Source organism: Plasmodium brasilianum, chromosome 12, assembly GCF_023973825.1.
Source record: "Plasmodium brasilianum strain Bolivian I chromosome 12, whole genome shotgun sequence".
Classification (NCBI taxonomy): domain Eukaryota; phylum Apicomplexa; class Aconoidasida; order Haemosporida; family Plasmodiidae; genus Plasmodium; species Plasmodium brasilianum.
Genome location: NC_090125.1, coordinates 2,318,329 through 2,337,506, shown reverse-complemented (window position 1 = coordinate 2,337,506; position 19,178 = coordinate 2,318,329). Strand labels below are relative to the sequence as shown.

Here is a 19,178-nt window from a genome sequence, read left to right as displayed (position 1 = left end):
AATAAGATGGATATCATTTTTACTAATAATAAGAGGGACAATGGTCAAAATGATTGCTTCCAAAAATTATAATTTTATTTCATCCATGGATGCTACAAAGGGAGAGGAAAAAAAATTAAATAATGAAAAAAAGCGTATTAAACGACAAAATGAGGGAGCGACAGATAATGCGGTTGGCGGAAGTACAAGGTATATAAGAAAGTACAAAAAAAGCAAAAAAGTTGAAAATATCAGGAGAAACATAATTCAAAAGGACAGTTCTGCTATTATGCCAGAATTTTTTAAAAGTTGCACTAGCTTTTTGTCCACATCTAAAATGAAGAATTATGAAAACGATGATAATAGTTATAATAATGACGCTATGAATGATTACAATAACGATATGGGTGATTACAATAATGATAAGAATGATTAAAATAACGATATGAATGATTACAATGACGATAAGAATGATTACATTAACGATATGAATGATTACAATAACGATATGGGTGATTACAATAACGATAAGAATGATTAAAATAACGATATGAATGATTACAATGACGATAAGAATGATTACATTAACGATATGAATGATTACAATAACGATATGGGTGATTACAATAATGATAAGAATGATTAAAATAACGATATGAATGATTACAATGACGATAAGAATGATTACATTAACGATATGAATGATTACAATAACGATATGGGTGATTACAATAATGATAAGAATGATTAAAATAACGATATGAATGATTACAATGACGATAAGAATGATTACATTAACGATATGAATGATTACAATAACGATATGGGTGATTACAATAACGATAAGAATGATTACAATAACGATATGAGTGATTACAATAACGATATGAGTGATTACAATAATGATAAGAATGATTACAATAACGATAAGAATGATGACAGTGCCTATAAGAATGATAACAGTGCTGATAATAAAAAAAAAAAAAATTGCTCATCTGGTTCTAATAATTTTTACATGATGAAGGTAAATAATTCATTAAATAAATTAACTTTATATCGTTCAGTGAAAAACAGCTCTCCTAATACATAAGGACTTTCCACAAACAATGAAGTAACTAGTGAAGTACATATGGGCAATGGGGTCAGTCTCTTAAGTACTCATTTATTAAGCAAAAATTACTGCCATACAAACGGACATACGTTTTATGAAAAAGGCGACAAAAGTTGTTTTAAGTTCCACAGCCTATGGAACAACAACTGGATGAAAGAAAGCGATGAGAACTGCAAATATAATAGCAAAATGCATGATGAAAAATGTAAAAATAAAAACAAGCTATACATCGATCATTATAGCATAGTTAACAACAGTATTATGAATTATACTAAGAATAAATTCATAAATGAAAAATTTACAAAGCAGAATAATTTTAAAATTAACTCGTACCATAATTTAAAGATGAAAAGTAGTAACATTATTGCTTCATCGAATAATTTTCTAATTACTTCAAAATATGATGGTCTTCTTTATATTATTAATGATACAATAAAAAAAAGTTACACCTTTACGGATATACTTCTTTCCAACTTGAGTAATAACAATAATTATGTTCATAATTTTGTAACTTTTGTTGGGGGTAAAATTGGGGTAAACAAAAATCATGATCCAAATAATAATAATAATAATAATAATAAATATATCTATCCTCTGAGCACTACAGTGAACGAAGCTGGTGTTATGAAATCGACATATAACCAATCCAACATATTTGAAAACGAATATAAAAATAAATTAGCTAGTAACCAACAGATGGAAGGAGCCGCAAAAAAAATTCAAAAATAGTTTGTTGTGAGCAGAGAGGGGAAAGTTATCTACTGTTTTCTTCAAAAGTAAGTTAAATAAATCTATTCACAATTAAAATGAAAAAACGCGAAAAATTTGATCACAAAATGAGTATAATGATAATGGGTTAAAAATCGGTTATTTAATCTAAAAATTTTTGCACATTTATATTAAGAAGCGTATGTATTTAAATATATACATATACCCATGTAGCAGCACATGCATATTTATGCATATACATAATTCATACATATTATATCTGGAAATCCTGCTCCTCTCCTTTCAGGGCTTGGGCAAATATACATAGTTTTCTGTTTTATTTTAAGCGTAATATATGTTCTTAAAGTTTTACCACTTAAAATTTACATTTTTTTTTTTTTTTCTTATGTATTCTTCTTTTCCTTTTTTTCTATTTCTTTTTTTTAAAACCATTCTTTAATATAAAATTTACAGTACACAAAATTAGGAGAAACAATTAAACTCATTAAGTATACATATAAATACAGTATTTTTAAAAAATGTTTCGAACCAACAAAATGTATTTATTGACAACCATATAATATTCAGAACAAATATTTATTTTAATTTTATAAAATATAGATGGTTGGTTATTTATCAATTATATAATATATTATTGTTTTCCTTTTGAAAATAGTATGTTTTTATTATGACGCACTCCTATACATGCCTAAACAGCAGTGAGGTTATATTTCTATAAAATAAAGCAAATACCAAGCATGCCAAACAACAATTTGTTCACCTGTAAATTTGGCAAATAAAACGTAGCAGAATAAGTAATACAAGGCTTAGGCAAAGGTATAAAAAAAAGGTAAAAAAAAAAAAAAAAAAAAAAGGGAACAAATTAAAAATTACAAAATACTGAGAACAAAGATAATAAGTGTATCTGAACTTTATATATAAAACATTGAACCAAATAGTGAAACCTGTTTATCATTTCCATGAAATAGGACATTCCAGTGGAATGCATTTATGTGATGAACAAATTGAAACAATCATCGAACTAACGCAATATTTATTCTAATTTGTGAAGGAATAACTATATTTAGTTATATTCATTTGAACTTCGAACGGGAGAAGCTGAGTAGATACCGTACATATATATAAACTCATATATTTATATATGTATATACATATATATATGTAAACCCGTACCTATTTTTATATATATTATAAAAGCATAATACTTAGGAAAACTAGAAAGAGTGCTATATATGATGTAATTTTAACCTGTAGAAAATTTATTCAGAGGTGTAACAACACATACATAAGCATGTACATATATAGTATATATAATTAGTGGGGCACAGAAGTGTAAGGTAAATACGGCATATATATCGCTACATATGTACCATAATTTCTGCATTTTCAAATGTAGACAAATTGTTATGTACATGTTCACCAAGTGCAAAAGGGCTAGTAGACATTTAGGAGAAAAAAAGTTTTGCATATAGCACCCAAGTTTTACCTTATAATATATTTTGCTGGAAGTGATTATAAAAAGGTAGTACATAAAAGCGTAATATTTAGTGTTCATTTTACGTTTCCCATTAATTTTTCCATTCTTTTTCAATGCTTTTCCCTTACGTGTTCCCCAGCTTTTTCCATACATTTTCTGCTACTTTTCCCTTACCCTTCCCATATATTTCCCATACATTTCCCATACATTTTCCATACATTTTCCCTGTACCATTAGCGTCTCATCTTTACCTCATTTGCATGAGAAAAACTTTACTAAGAAGAATATTGTTCTACAAATATCAAACGTGTGCAAGATATAGTAAAGTAAAGAACATGGAAAACAGAAATTTGAAGGAGAATTTAAAATCTATGAAGGATGCATATGATCCTAAAAGTGTGGAATCAAAGTGGTATACATTTTGGGAACAAAATGACTATTTTAAACCAAAAAAAGAATTAATAAAAATTAAAGATAATGCAAATAAATTTGTAATTGTATTACCGCCTCCTAATATTACTGGAACGTTACATATTGGTCATACATTAACAATAGCTATTCAGGATTCGTTAGTTAGATATAAAAGAATGAAAAATTATTTAACGTTATATATACCTGGGACAGACCATGCAGGTATAGCAACTCAAACCGTTGTTGAAAAAATGTTATATAAAAAAGAGAAAAAAGTAAGACATGATTATGGAAGAGATGAATTTGTAAAAAAAATATATGAGTGGAAAAATTTGCATGGTAATAAAATAAATAACCAAATAAGAAGAATAGGTGCATCCGTTGACTGGTCAAGAGAATATTTTACCATGAATGAGAATTTGTCTATTGCTGTTAAAGAAGCATTTATTAGATTTTACGATAGTGGACTAATATATCGAGATAATAGATTAGTAGCCTGGTGTCCTCATTTGAAAACTGCTTTATCAGATATAGAGGTTAATCTTGAAGAAATTAAAAAACCAACAAAAATTAAAATCCCTTCTTTTGATCATTTAGTAGAAGTAGGTGTTTTATATAAATTTTTTTATCAAATAAAAGATAGTCAAGAAAAAATTGAAATTGCAACAACTCGTATTGAAACAATGTTAGGAGATGTCGCAGTGGCAGTACATCCAAATGATAAAAGATATTCTCATTTAGTAGGAAAAGAATTAATTCATCCTTTCATTTTGGATAGAAAATTAATTGTTATTGCTGATACATATGTTGATATGGAATATGGTACAGGGGCAGTAAAAATTACACCAGCACATGATAAAAATGACTATGAAATGATGAAAAGACATAATTTAAAATATATTAATATATTTACATTAGATGGACATATTAATGAAAACGGAGGAGAATTATTTGCAGGTTTACATCGATTTGAATGTAGGTTTAAAATTCAAGAAGAATTAAAAAAACGAAATTTATTGTCAGATAAAATTCCTAATTCCATGTCCTTACCCTTATGCTCAAGAAGCAATGATATCATTGAATATATGCTTATTCCTCAATGGTATTTAAATTGCTCAGAGCTAGCTAAACAGGCGATCAGTTATGTGAAGACTAAGGAACTAGCAATTATTCCTGCACAACACATAAATACCTGGTTTTATTGGCTAGAAAATGCTAGGGACTGGTGTATATCAAGACAGTTATGGTGGGGTCATCGGATTCCTGCATATAAAATTATAATGAAAGATGACTTAACAGGGGAAAGCGCAGGCGCAGAAAATCAAAATAGTGGACAAAGTAATGGACAAAATAGAAGTCAGACAAGCATCCATAATAACAATATCTGCTTGAATCCTTATGAACAAGGTCAGGAGCAATGGGTAGTTGGGAATTCCCATGAGGAATGCATAGAGAAAGCAAAAAAGTTAATAGGAGAAGATAAACAGTTTGAATTAATTCAAGATGAAGATGTCCTGGATACGTGGTTTTCTTCTTCTTTAGTTCCCTTTAGTTCATTAGGATGGCCAGAACAAACAGAAGACATAGAAAATTTCTTCCCGAATACTATTTTAGAAACTGGTCAGGATATATTATTTTTTTGGGTAGCTAGAATGGTAATAGTTTCCATACATTTAATGAAAAAGTTACCATTTAATACAATATATTTACATGCTATGATAAGAGATTCGAAAGGAGAAAAGATGAGCAAAAGTAAAGGAAATGTTGTGGATCCTCTAGATATTATTGATGGAATAACACTAGAAGGGTTACATCAGAAATTATATGAAGGAAATTTACCAGAAAAAGAAATTAAAAGAGCTATAGAATTACAAAAAAAAGAATTCCCAAAGGGTATACCTGAATGTGGTACAGATGCCTTAAGGTTTGGTCTACTAACCTACTTAAAACAAGGAAGAAATGTAAATTTAGATATTAATAGAATTATTGGATATAGACATTTTTGCAATAAATTATGGAATGCTGTCAAATTTTTTCTAAAGACATTACCAGAAAATTATGATAATTATAATATTTTACTTTACAAACCTGAATATGTCAAAACCGTTAAGTGGGAGGACAAATGGATTTTACATAGATTAAATATATATATTAAAAGTGCAAATGAAAATTTTAATGCGTATAATTTTTCGGAAGTAGCATTTGCTTCGTACAATTTTTGGCTATACGATTTATGTGATATTTATTTAGAACTAATAAAGGCACGCCTAAATACAGATTCGCAAGGAGATGTACAAAATAAGCAGTTACCAAATGAAAAGAGACAAGATGATGTACCATCTGGTAGTAAAACTACTAATTACACTGCTGTTAATACAACTGATAACCCTGATGGTGTACTAACTGATAGTAAAATGGATGATGGGCTTGAAGCAAATAAAACGCTGCATGCGTGTCTTGATTATGGCCTTAGACTTCTACATCCAATATCTCCATTCATAACAGAAGAATTATATCACAAAATTGCAGCAGAAGCATACAAATTTGATTCTATTTCCATAGCTAGTTATCCAGAATATGTAGAATTGTGGAATAATGAACAAGTTAATTTAGAAATGAATACATTTATGATCATTGTTAAGCAATTTAGATCTTTTATTTCAAATCTTGAAATTCCTCCAAAATCTAAGCTAAATTGTTTTATTGCTGCAAAAAATAAAGCAGATGAAATTTTTATCGAAAAAGTAAAAAGTAAAATCCAAGTATTAGCCAAGCTATCATCCCTAAGTATAGTTAATTACAATGTGGATGAATTATCGCAGGAATTAAAAATTCAAATTAAAAAATGTCTAAAAGATATTATTTCGAACCAATTTATTATATATGTCCAGTCGACGGAAGAATATCTTAAACCCTTGTTACTTAATATGGTAAATAAAAATAAAAAGTTACAGAATTCTTTAGATTCGTATTTAAAAAAAATTAATGATCCAAATTACGAACAAAAAGTTCCTGAACAAGTCAGAAATTTATATATGGAAAAAGTGGAGCAATTAAATTCTCAAATACTGGATATATCAAATATTATAATTGAAATTAATGAATGCTTGAAAAATTGATAATCTTGTTGTAGACATAAAATGAAAGAAAGTGAAATAAAACGCTAATGATAATAGTAATAATATAAGTTTACCAAAAAGGGTTATATAAAAATATAAGTTGATCAAATTTACGTCATAGTGTAGTAACTGCAATTAAAAAAAGGATTTTTTTTTTTTTTTTTGGAATATACATAATAATGAAAACATTTTCCCCATATATATCTGATGGATGTACATTTCAAGCGCTGTAAATGCGTACGTACAGAAATGAAATTAATTATGCATAAATGAACACACATAAGTATACTTGAATTATATATATATATATATATATATATATATATATAGAGTGTGTTTGGGCTGAAATAATATATATGTGTACGCTTCCCTTTGGAGTATCCCTTTTTTGCTGAATGTATGTTATTATATTTACCATTTTTTAAAATTTTGTTATTGTTAGATTTACGTATTACATTCCTTCTTCTATAAGTTTTGTTAATACCACTACAGTGTTTCGACTACCCGTTTATATATTTTTTATAATTTTTTGTATTTTGTTTCCCTTCATATTTCTCCATAATTTCTGTTACATATATTTTGTGCACTTAATTTATTTTATTTATCTTAGGTATTTCTTTTCCTAGTAATTTTGCAAAAAAAAAAAAAAAATTTCAATTCAACTTATTCTCCAAATGTTCATCGATCAATGAAAATATATGCGGTGTGTTACAGCCTATGATTTGCCCAATAATTTCTCCATTTTTTAATATTATATAAAAGGGTTTCGAGTTATTGTCATAATTTTTTAATGATGCAATTGTTTGTGCACATACAGCAAATATTTTGACACTTTGTGAAAAGGTACAATAACTTTTATAAATCTTATTAATTATTTCAAAAGTGAAAAGGCATGGTCCACACCATTTGGTATAGACGTCTATTATATAAAGAATGTCATTTTTTTCATCAAATAATTTTTTATATTCTTCTTCATTATGTATTTCCTGATATATTTTATCTTCGGCTTTTTTCATTTTTATTATAAAAAGAACAAATTACAAGGAAGGTGAAGGTAAACAAAAATAGCAATATACTCAAAAATAAGATGGTTGTTTAAGAATGTATATAATAAAGTCTATAATGTAACGCATTATGTGGAATATATATGCTAAAATTAGGGCAATTATGATTTAACGTTGAAATAGTGTCATCGTGGAACGACTACACAACAATGGCGCAATAATAATGCATTAATGGCTTAATGATAACGCAATGAAATATAATACTAAAAATTTGTTTGTACTACGTGAATGAGTATATGTGCACGTACATGTGTACATAAACAATATCTAAATGCAAAACACACTCGAAGCACACAACACGTTATTCTATGATGCCTATTTATTTTTTTTTTTTTTAAAAGAGTTAAATAAATTAAAAAAAAAACTTGAACAATTTATCTTCAATAAGACTGTTATCAATCATATGAATTTCATTAAAATTAAAAATTTCTAGCGATTTTTGCTTCTCCTCTTTTTGTACATTTAATAGTAAGTTATTTAATGTTGAACTGTGGGCGAATAAGTAATATAATAAATAAGAATTTCTTATGATATTTTGAGATAGTAGGCGTATGTGTTTTTGAAAAATAATACTATTAAGATTATCTAACTTATTTAGCTCTGCTAAAATATCATCAATTATTATTTTGAACAAGTAGCTAGATGGGTTAGTTTCTACTTTTTTTTGTGTGTGTGTGTCTTTTTTATGTAATTTTTTAAAGAATAGATGTTTTTTTGTATTATTTTCATTAATTTTTTTTTCGCTGTACACATTATATTTTTCTTTATAAATATGAATAAAATATAAACACGCTTGCATGTAGTAAATTTCATTTTCTCTATATCTTGAAATAAGACTTTCATAAAAGTATTTATTTATAATAGTATTTTTATCTAAAATTTGTTCACAAAAACATAAGTCTAGCAGTAATATATTATACAATTCCGTTATTTTTTTATCTAAAAAGTTTTTCTTGTCTTTTGTTTCTTCTCTACTTTCATTTAAATAAATTTCTTTTATTTTACAAATAAATTTGCGATAAATTTTGTATATCCTCTTCTGTAGTACACTTTTTACAATAAAGATAATAATGCTTCTATACATCTCTGTGTTTATTACTTTTTCAATATATAATATAAATATATTTGAGAAGGTGAATATGTTTACTAAATGACAGTTCATTTTTTCACATATTATATTTTTCATATCATTATTTGATAGCATATTCAGTAAAAAGTCTAAATAACACTCTAAATTATCGAAATGTTCCAAACAAAAGCATTTCAGTGAAATCTTAAATATATGATAAACTATATGGAAGTATATACTTTTTAAATCATTTAAGCAAAAATTTTGTTCGCTCTTCGCGCCATCGTTACTATCATCGCCATGGATATCACCACTAATGCAACTATCACCCTCGTTATGATAATAATTATAATAATAATCATCATTTAAATATTTTTCTTTATCCGAACTGATCTCTTTGTTATACGCTTTTTCACTCTCCAATGTATTCCTTTCTTTTAAACCTATGCAATAGCAATTCAAAAATTTACTAAATTCTTGTTTATTATTATACCTAGTAAGATTAATATAAAACCACAATTCTTTGTATTCTTCATTTATGTCTTCTGTCCTCTGAATTTGATCATAAAGTTTGGTTGAACTATCATAATTCAAAATTTCATTGGCGATATTTGCAGCATTAGAGACATTAACAATATTTGCGACACGCTGCTCATTGTTTGCGTTATTGAAAACTCCACTATCATCTGTGCTAGGAAAAAAGTTCATCTCCCCATTGATTTTCCCTCGAGTAGTTGATTTTAAAAAGATTAGTAACATATTACACTTTTTCAAAATGTGCTCATTACTAATGTTCGAAGGTACCCCTTTTTGGTACTTCAAAATATTCATAAATGCGTTGAATTCTTTGTGAAAATCTATCAAAGTTGTATCCTCTTCATTTGTTGAGAAAAAATCAGAATTCACGCTGCTGTTAATTTCTTTGCTTTCTATATACATAATAAGCTTATATGCATTAAACATCAATGGGTGTATTTTTTCTTTTATTATTTTTTTAAATTCATTATGAAAATATTTGTCTTTTGAGGAATTTTTATTTGTAAGAAAATATTCTGATAATTCTTTTTGAAAATTTTTTCTACTTTTTACGTTCTTATTGGAGTATTTTTCAATTTTACAAAATTCTGTATATATTGAATCCAAGTCGGTTGTGTAAAATTCATAGTAAAAATAAAAGGAATTTAAAAGAAAAGAATGAAATATATATCTTTCCATTTCAAATGTTTTTTCATAAGTCATAGATGATATATTATAAAATAAAATTTGCAAAAGTTTTATAATTATTAATTTCCATTTGTTTATAGGTTTCGTATCAAAAAATGGTATGGCACTTATAAATTTGTTAAAAAATAGAAAAAAAAAAATTTCAAAGATTTGATCATGTATAGCATTTAAGTAATCATTGCTTATAAAAAAATCGACATCTTTCATAAATTTATTGAAATATTTTTCTTTTGTTAAAATTTTTGTTTTCATTTTATTATAAAGTAGTTTGATACTCGTATATTCTTTGAACAAGAAATTACATATAAAATTATACTCGTTTTCATAATAATAAAGGTGTAGTAAATGTACCATATAATCATAAATACGATTAACACATTCGGAGTAATTTTTTTGTAATAGCTTCAAATTCTCTATGCTGTTTTTGTTCATGATATTTTTTATTTCATTTGTGCTATTTATACCATAATTATAATATTCCTTATATTTTTTTATCTCCTTTTTTTTATCTTCATGAAATAAATCTTGTAGTATAAATAAATCATTTTTCATTATTTCTAAAAATGTTTTCCCTTGGGTTTCTGTAGAATCGTCTGAATATTTCCTATTAACACTTCTGTCACTTTTCTCCTGTTCTTTTAACAAAATAGTATCCTTTTTAGCACACGTTAATTCACTTTGTTCAATTTGTACATTTGTACTAGTGTCGCTTTGTGTGATTTTATCCTCACCTTCCTTCAACTTTGGTGTTTGTTCACGTGCATCTTCATGGCTTTCCTCACGGGTTTGTTCAAGTGCTTCCTTATGTGCTTCCCCTTTTTTTATTTTTTCCAACAAATCCTTCTTTTTTACATCAATTAGAAGGAGCAGTATATACTTGGTATTTAATAATAAATAAGTGATTTTTTTAAAAGAGGTTTTTAGTTTTGCAAAGAGGAAATTTTTTTCCCCTAGGAACTTTTTTTTTTTAATAAAATTATTTATTAAATTTATTCTTGCATTCAGAATTTCCTCGAATAAATTATTTTTTATAATATCAATAAATTGAGAATTTTTCTGATTGTAAAAAATTAGTAAGACAATTACACATTTTGGTATTGCATTAATTTTACAATTATTATTATATGTTAAGTTATAATAAGAGGAGTAAATTAACTTGAGTAAAATTTCATAAAAATTCTCCTTATATTTACTTGCAAAGGAATTTAAATAATATAAAGAACTTTGACTGTCAAATATTTTTTTATAAATATTCCGAATTTCTTCATTTTTAAGTATAGAATTTAAAATTTTTAAACAAATAAATATATCTGTATAAACTTTATTAACGACATATATATAATTTTCTTCACTCACTTTTTTATTAATATCAAAATAAATATTGTTTATATAATTGTTTAAGTAAAAACAATCGTAATTAATTAAATCTTCTTTTTTTTTCTTAACAAAATCATAGTAATTGTTTTCTTCCGAATTTAATAAAAAAAATGAATTGTTGAATAAGAATTCATACTTGTCATATTTTTGCATCCATACATTTTTTATGATATTTTTTTCAGATTCATTTAATTCTTTCGTATAACAAGATTCTTTAAAAGTAACACCTGCTGAACTCTTCACATCATTAATTAACTTGTTGTAATTGCTAATTATATATTCTATGTTGTGTTTTATTTTCTCCACATTTCCGTATATGTTCTTAATTTTAATCGTATTATCAATTACTTTGCTGCTTTTCTTTTTTAAAAAATCCTTAATTGCGTCTTCTTTGTTAATTATATTATCTCTTAAACTATCAATGCATTTTACAGTTTCATTGTGGTTGTAATTTTTGAATATCTCCCCAGGATCTACTTTCATTTCGTACGATTCACAAGCATACATACGTATGTATTACGAACATATATATAACACCTATGTATATATATATATACTTAAGCATACATACATACAGCTAATATAAATGACAAAATGGTAAAAAAAAAAAATAGCTTTATTTTTAGTATATTCGCGCTGTAATTATTGAAATCATGAATAAACCAAAAAAAAAAAAAAAAAAGAATGAAAATGCAAATGAAGCGGAAACTTAATTTGAAATTGAGGATACAAATGCAAATGAAAAATAAAATATATATATGAATATGATAAGAAAAAATAAAATTTTCTTATGGAACGCGATAGCTCGTTTTTTATTATTGAAATACATATTTATTTTGTTTAGGCAGCGATATAAACATTTCGGTACAATGCTAAAAAAAAAAAAAAAAAAAAAAGATACAAAAAAGATACAAAAAAGATACAAAAAAGATACAAAAAAGATACAAAACAGATAAAATGCACATGTATAATGAATGCATCGCAGGAGTAAGAATATCATATATAAACATCTCCTATACTTAGTATTAATTTAGCTTATTAATTCTTAAAAAAATTTTTTCTGGATTTAAGAATAAATGAGGCTTTAAAAAATTTATAGTAAAACAACATATTTGATAGGTATACGTACACGCATGTACGTACATATATATATATATATATGTATATGTACAAAGCGGTTTTAACAAGATAGGATAGGGGTTATTTATAAGGATTTCTTTTTTTTCTGCGTTTTTGAAAAAGTTAAGGGTAAGAAGCTTTTACATCACAACGACGTAAATACTTGCGTATAAATGTATATATATATATATATTCATATACAAGAGTACATTAATGTTCAGGCTTACACGTATGCATTTGCACACTTTTGCCTAATGTATTGACAACTACATTATTTTTAACTGCTACAGATGAGTGAGTTCAAGGTTGGTTCAAAATTAAAACAACAAGTTGTGTGTAATATGCAGCCGTTAATTTTATGTTTACATAAACATGATGACGACATTACAAAATGTATTGAAGAAATTAACATTTTCGAAAAAACGTGTAGCAAAAATGTAAACTATGTTCATGATAGAATTGGCCTAGATGACACAAGAAATACTCTGTATACAGGAAAAAGGTCTGTTTAGCATATTCTATTTTTTTGCCTTTTTTCTTTTTAAATTGAAATTATGTAGCCGCTTATCATTTTTACAAAATAAGTATTAACGTAAAAACATACAGTATTATACGTAAAAGTATTCATTTAAGTATTTATTTGTTTTTCTTCATATTTAATTTCTTCTATTTTTTTGTGTTATGTTGTATGGCATACGATATATTAAACTATCTGTCCATATTATTTCTTTTATATTGCCATTTTTTATCCGCCTCTACTTCATTTTATACTTTTATACTTTCATAATTTTATAATTTACAAATTACTTTTTACATTTTACAATTTATAAGTTATACTTTTGTTTTCATTTATTGTGTTTCATACAATTAAAAAAAAAAAAAGAAAGAAAGAATAATCGAATAAAAGATAAGGAAAAACAAGTGAAGATATACTGCACAGTAAAACAGTATCTACAACATACATTTTTATGTGAAAATGGTAAAATATATATATATACGCACAAAATAAACATCTACCTTCATACAAAAGGAAAAAGGTAATAATATGCAAGTTGTACATTTATTCTTAAATATTTCGCAGTAGAAAAAGAGAAAAAACAACGTGTTTCTTTTCTTTTTTTTTCTGTAACATTAAAAAAATATCAATGTAATAATACATATAAAATGTACGCGCAATTATATATGTGATAATTAACGATGAATAAGATATATACAGTATTATATGCAAATAAGGAACATACGCAGTATACTCAACATAATTAACATACTTAAGCAATATGCGCAACATACGCATTATACACAATGCACACAAAAATAATTAAAAAGAATTAAAAAGAATTTAAAATAAAATATTAAAATTTTATAAGTGAAAATCCAAAAAAAAAAATTAGATATGTAAAAAAAAAAAAAAAGAATAAAATAATTCACATTTGAACAAAATATTATATTGGTTGTACTAAAGCGAAGTAAAATATATACATAAACTAAAATGATGAGGAGTAAGTGTACGAGAAAAAAAAAAAAAAAAATTACAAAGTATTCTTCACAGACATAGCTTATAAATAGCTACAATGTTTATTGTGCTAATAATAATTGCAACAAAAATAATAATAATGAGAATAATAAAACATAGTAGTGGTTATAATGAGAATGATAAAACATAGTAGTGGTTATAATGAGAATGATAAAACATAGTAGTGGTTATAATGAGAATGATAAAACATAGTAGTGGTTATAATGAGAATGATAAAACATAGTAGTGGTTATAATGAGAATGATAAAACATAGTAGTGGTTATAATGATAATAATAAAACATAGTAGTGGCTATAATGAGAATAATAAAACATAGTAGTGGTTATAATGATAATAATAAAACATAGTAGTGGTTATAATAAGAATAATAAAACATAGTTGTGGTTATAATGATCATAATAAAACATAATAGTGGTTATAATGATAATAATAAAACATGGTAGTGGTTATAATGATAATAATAAAACATGGTTAGTGGTAATGTTCAAAATGAGAAAAAAAATTACACATTAATAATATTCGTGATATAACTCGCAGCTTAATTTTTTTTTTTTTTTTTTTTTTCTTTTTATTCTACTTCCTCCTGTTCTTTTATTGTGTGCTATGCTCCCTCTCTCTACTTATCTCTCTAATCTAAGTAGGACCTTCTTTGAAACTTACTGGGGTTATTGTAAGAAGTATAATCATCTAGTTTGTTGGAACGATTTGTCCTATTTTTCATATCAATAAAATGCGAGGCGTCGTTATGCAATTTATAATCGTGAGGAATATTAGTTGAATGATATTTTGGGTCTTTTTCATAATCAGAAAATTTCATTATGTTTGGTTTGAATATTCTCATTTTAGGATTAGGGTTCACATCTTTATAACCATTAATACCTGACATGTTCATTAAATTTTGTGACTGCAATAACTTCTTAGTATTTTTTGCGACCTTATTTTTAAATTTCACAATATGATAATTGTACACATATATAGCCGTTACTGAAATTAATAAAATGGAAAAAATAATTGCTCCTTCTGTTCCAAAAACATTGGCTATTCCTTCGTACATGTAAAATACAACATGTCTAAAGAATTTTTTAAAATATAAAGATATCTGAGCATATCCAAATACCATAAACAAAGAAATTATTATTAAGAAAAGAAAGCTTATATGAAACTTTTTGAAATATATCACTAATGATGTTACAAATAGTAATATTAGCATACCTAAATAACAAATAATTTTATGAATTAATTGTTTTCTTATAATGGGATAATATATATTATATATATCATTGTTTAACCATCTATTTATAACTTTACTCATTAATTCTTTTGATATTTTTCTATAATGTGTATTTTTTTGTGTGCTATATTTTTCTTCCAATGTTGGTTGTATCTTATTTTCTCTTTGATTTTTTAAATAAATATTTTCAATATTATTTGAAAGTACGATAAGTGCTTTATTATATAATGTATTTTTCAATGACCTCCATAAAAAATAATTATGTATCTCATTTTGTATTCCATTTTTTAAATCATCTAATGGTTGTTGGCATGTTATTTGAATAGCCTTAAGATTCTCATCTTTTATGAATTTATATATTGTATCAGTTAATTCTAAAAATTTTTTATACTCACTGTTCCAAGATTCTTCATTCGCGCAATAAATATCCATGTACTTTAACTCTTCTTGACCTTTTAAACTTAAATATATATCTTGAAGTATTAATTCATCTAATGGGAAATTGAAATTTTCTAAGAAATTTTTTTTTAGATTACTCTTATGCATATTGTATAAAGCATTTGTTTTATCCTTACAATGGTTATGCCACTTTTCCATGGCTTTCTGTTTTAACCCTTTTATATCATTATCTAGAATATGTAAATATTCTTCACTTATTTCTTTTTCTTCTTTTGAAAAATCACTTAATGTAGTCATATATGCATTAACTGCTTCTGCATTCCATTTATCCAAAGTAGCATAAAATAGATTTTTATTTTTAAAATATTCTGTTATGTTTTCAGTACTTTCTGCTAACATTTCAAATACTTCTTTTCCCTTCGTTACAGCATTGGAAAAATGATACTTTAATTTACTTTCATTCAATGTGATGTTTTTTTTTTTTAAATAATAAAATTCTTGAAAAGTATTATTAATTAAAGGACTACATATTTCGTCTTTATAATATATAAGATCTAGTTTATCTGAATTTTTAGAAAGTTTTTTTTCTAAATATTTAAGTAAATTATAACTAACAGACTCAAAAAAAGTCATAAGATCTTTTTGTTTAATAGGGTATTGATCACTTTTCATTTTTATATCTTCAACAACTATTTGTAGTGCATCTTCACATGCAATTTTACAAAATTTGCGAATATTAGTTTCACCTAATTGAATCATTTCATTTTTTATTTGATCTAATCTTTCATATAAATTTGTTTCAATATCTTTTATTAATTCTTTTTCCTCATCATCATGAAAATCACTTTCTGTGTACTTATACCAAATATTTAAAATCTGTTCTCGAATTAATTCTTCATATTTTCTTATCTCATTAAGTAATGGAGGCATTTTATATATATCAGTCTTTTCCTGAATAATTATCTCTTCCTCCATAAAATCTTCATTAAATAATTCGTCATTTTCCATTTTGCTCTGTTTATTATTATTCAATTTACCTCCTAATTTCGCAGATAAATAATCACTATCCTCATTTAGGTAACTAATAAATTCAACATCTTCGTTTTCCATAAATTGTAGCAAATACTTTTTATATAAAAATATTAAATCGTTTCTACTTATTTCTGCTCGGTTAATTTTAAAATGTTTAAAAAACTGGTTCACATTGGTAAATAAATTTTGGTTAGCTGACTTAACTAAAAAGGTAATGAAGTCATATACATCTTGCCCAGACATATATTTGTTGCTACTTTCCTCGGGGTTATAATAATCATTGTTACTACTTCCATTACTATTACTACTACTACTACCACTAGTATCATCTGCTTCATTATTCATACTGTTATCATTTTCCCTATTCGCTGTTCTGTTATTTTCTTTTTGATTGCGCATCTGCTGTTCTTTTTTAATTCTACTCATTATATAATTCATCTGAACATTCGAATATATCTTCTTCGGATATAACATTGCTCTTAAATATATTTTATATCTTAGTAGCATCACGTCATTCTTATATTCATCATTCAAATCGCTCATATTGGCATTGGTAAAATCCAGCTCTTTGTTATTGTACATATTTCTTAACAAAACACAATCGATGTTTTTATAAAGGACGTTCAGCTTGTAATTAGTAGAGGTTTCATTTGCTAGGCTGGTATTACTACTACTACTACCACTGCTGCTGTTACTACTATCCGAGTAGGTTAGATATGCAATTTTTTTTTGTTTTGTAGTATATGCATCATATTTTTCTTTACTTTTATTTGAAATAATTTTTTTCCAATATTTAATATCTAAATCTCTTCTATCCGAATTTAGTAAAATGTCTAGCCATAATTTTCCCTTCCTTACATCCAATCGTTGACTGAAATCATGAACAACCCACATTAAATTTTTGGAAGCGATACTTTCTAGTATTAAAGAATTATTCTCTATGTTATCCATATTATCTAAAATTTTATCAAAATTATTTTTTTTTATAGAAAAGGTTGAACCATTAGATCGTGTATATGCTCTTAACATAAATAAGTTAGCATCCTTTGTAATATTTTCAATAAATTCTAAGTCCTTATTATTTATCATTTTCATTGTTAAGAAAATAATATCTGTTGAAATTAAATTAGTTAGAGCATATAATATTTCATCATATCTTTTATTAACATTGGGACTATTTAAACCTTGTGTGTCCATTAATATGAGATTCACTTCTTCAAAATCGGATAAATGTAATTCATCAATTTTGGTAATCCAGTCATCTGTCTTATATAAATTTAACAAATCTATAATCTCCTCATTATATTCATCTTTTTCATATTCATAATTTTTAACAAAATTTGTAAAATTTTTATCTATATATTCATACATGTTTTTTAATTTATTTACTGTTACTTTAATAGGCTCTGACCATATCCATATACCATATGTACTAGCTGTTATGTCATTACCTACCTTAAATCCATTTTCAATATTTTTATCACTTTTACTAATATCATTAATTACATGTTCGTTTAATAAATTAAGTAAAAAAGATTTGCCTGTGTGCATATCTCCTAAAACAGAAACTATGGCTATTGGTTTTTCAACTTTTTTTAAAATTTCTAAATTCTCTTCAATAATTATTAATTCCGTATGATTTACATTTGGTTTTATAATCTGTATAGCTTTACCCCTCTTTTTTCGATTTTGTATTTTCCTTTTTTCATCATCAATTATTTTATTTATATCATCTATGGAATTTAAACAATCTCCATCATTACAATTCAATGGAATTTCAAAATTATTTTCATCAGTATCTTCATCTATATCATCTTTATAATAAGTACTACTATTATCTTCAGTATCGTATCTTTCAGCATTACCATCATCATTATAATTGTCCATATCATTATTATTACCTACATTTTTTGAAGAACTCTCATTATTAGTATAATTATAATTATTTGCAGAACCATTGGCTGATTCTTCATTCGAACTGTTTGTATTATCATCCGTACTGCCACAGTAAAAAATAAGTGAATTTATAATTATGAATAGCAAAAAAGGAAACAGTTTTTTCATCTTTTTTTTTTGTTCACATTTATAATTCACTCTCTTATTTTTTCTTTTTTGGGCTTAAAAATACTTACACTTGCATATATACAAATGTACGTACATACGTAAATTGTTATATATATTATATGCATACATATATAATATATTATACATATAAATATTATACGCGTATATATTATACATGGTATATATTATACATATACGTATTATATACGTATATATTATATATATATACGTACGTACGC

The 19,178-nt window shown here is 25.6% G+C and overlaps 7 protein-coding genes across 7 annotated transcripts; 4 read left to right on the top strand and 3 right to left on the bottom strand.

Moving 5' to 3' along the window:
• Nucleotides 1-40: 40 nt before the first annotated feature.
• Nucleotides 41-415, top strand: MKS88_004472 (uncharacterized protein; the record flags this gene model as incomplete). The annotated part of the gene is made up of 1 exon (XM_067217651.1): nucleotides 41-415. The coding sequence occupies one exon, from the start codon at nucleotides 41-43 to the stop codon at nucleotides 413-415; it is 375 nt and encodes a 124-aa protein (XP_067072058.1).
• Nucleotides 416-739: 324 nt separating this feature from the next.
• MKS88_004471 (uncharacterized protein) lies at nucleotides 740-1,069 on the top strand (the record flags this gene model as incomplete). Its single annotated transcript, XM_067217650.1, has 1 exon — nucleotides 740-1,069. One exon carries the CDS (start codon nucleotides 740-742, stop codon nucleotides 1,067-1,069), a length of 330 nt encoding a protein of 109 aa, XP_067072057.1.
• A 39-nt stretch (nucleotides 1,070-1,108) lies between these two features.
• Nucleotides 1,109-1,819, top strand: MKS88_004470 (uncharacterized protein; the record flags this gene model as incomplete). Its single annotated transcript, XM_067217649.1, has 1 exon — nucleotides 1,109-1,819. The coding sequence occupies one exon, from the start codon at nucleotides 1,109-1,111 to the stop codon at nucleotides 1,817-1,819; it is 711 nt and encodes a 236-aa protein (XP_067072056.1).
• Nucleotides 1,820-3,556: 1,737 nt separating this feature from the next.
• MKS88_004469 (valine--tRNA ligase) lies at nucleotides 3,557-6,826 on the top strand (the record flags this gene model as incomplete). Its single annotated transcript, XM_067217648.1, has 1 exon — nucleotides 3,557-6,826. One exon carries the CDS (start codon nucleotides 3,557-3,559, stop codon nucleotides 6,824-6,826), a length of 3,270 nt encoding a protein of 1,089 aa, XP_067072055.1.
• A 653-nt stretch (nucleotides 6,827-7,479) lies between these two features.
• Nucleotides 7,480-7,842, bottom strand: MKS88_004468 (thioredoxin-like protein; the record flags this gene model as incomplete). The annotated part of the gene is made up of 1 exon (XM_067217647.1): nucleotides 7,480-7,842. The coding sequence occupies one exon, from the start codon at nucleotides 7,840-7,842 to the stop codon at nucleotides 7,480-7,482; it is 363 nt and encodes a 120-aa protein (XP_067072054.1).
• A 400-nt stretch (nucleotides 7,843-8,242) lies between these two features.
• Nucleotides 8,243-12,043, bottom strand: MKS88_004467 (uncharacterized protein; the record flags this gene model as incomplete). Its single annotated transcript, XM_067217646.1, has 1 exon — nucleotides 8,243-12,043. One exon carries the CDS (start codon nucleotides 12,041-12,043, stop codon nucleotides 8,243-8,245), a length of 3,801 nt encoding a protein of 1,266 aa, XP_067072053.1.
• A 2,798-nt stretch (nucleotides 12,044-14,841) lies between these two features.
• Nucleotides 14,842-18,939, bottom strand: MKS88_004466 (GTP-binding protein; the record flags this gene model as incomplete). The annotated part of the gene is made up of 1 exon (XM_067217645.1): nucleotides 14,842-18,939. One exon carries the CDS (start codon nucleotides 18,937-18,939, stop codon nucleotides 14,842-14,844), a length of 4,098 nt encoding a protein of 1,365 aa, XP_067072052.1.
• Between the last annotated feature and the right edge of the window lie 239 nt (nucleotides 18,940-19,178).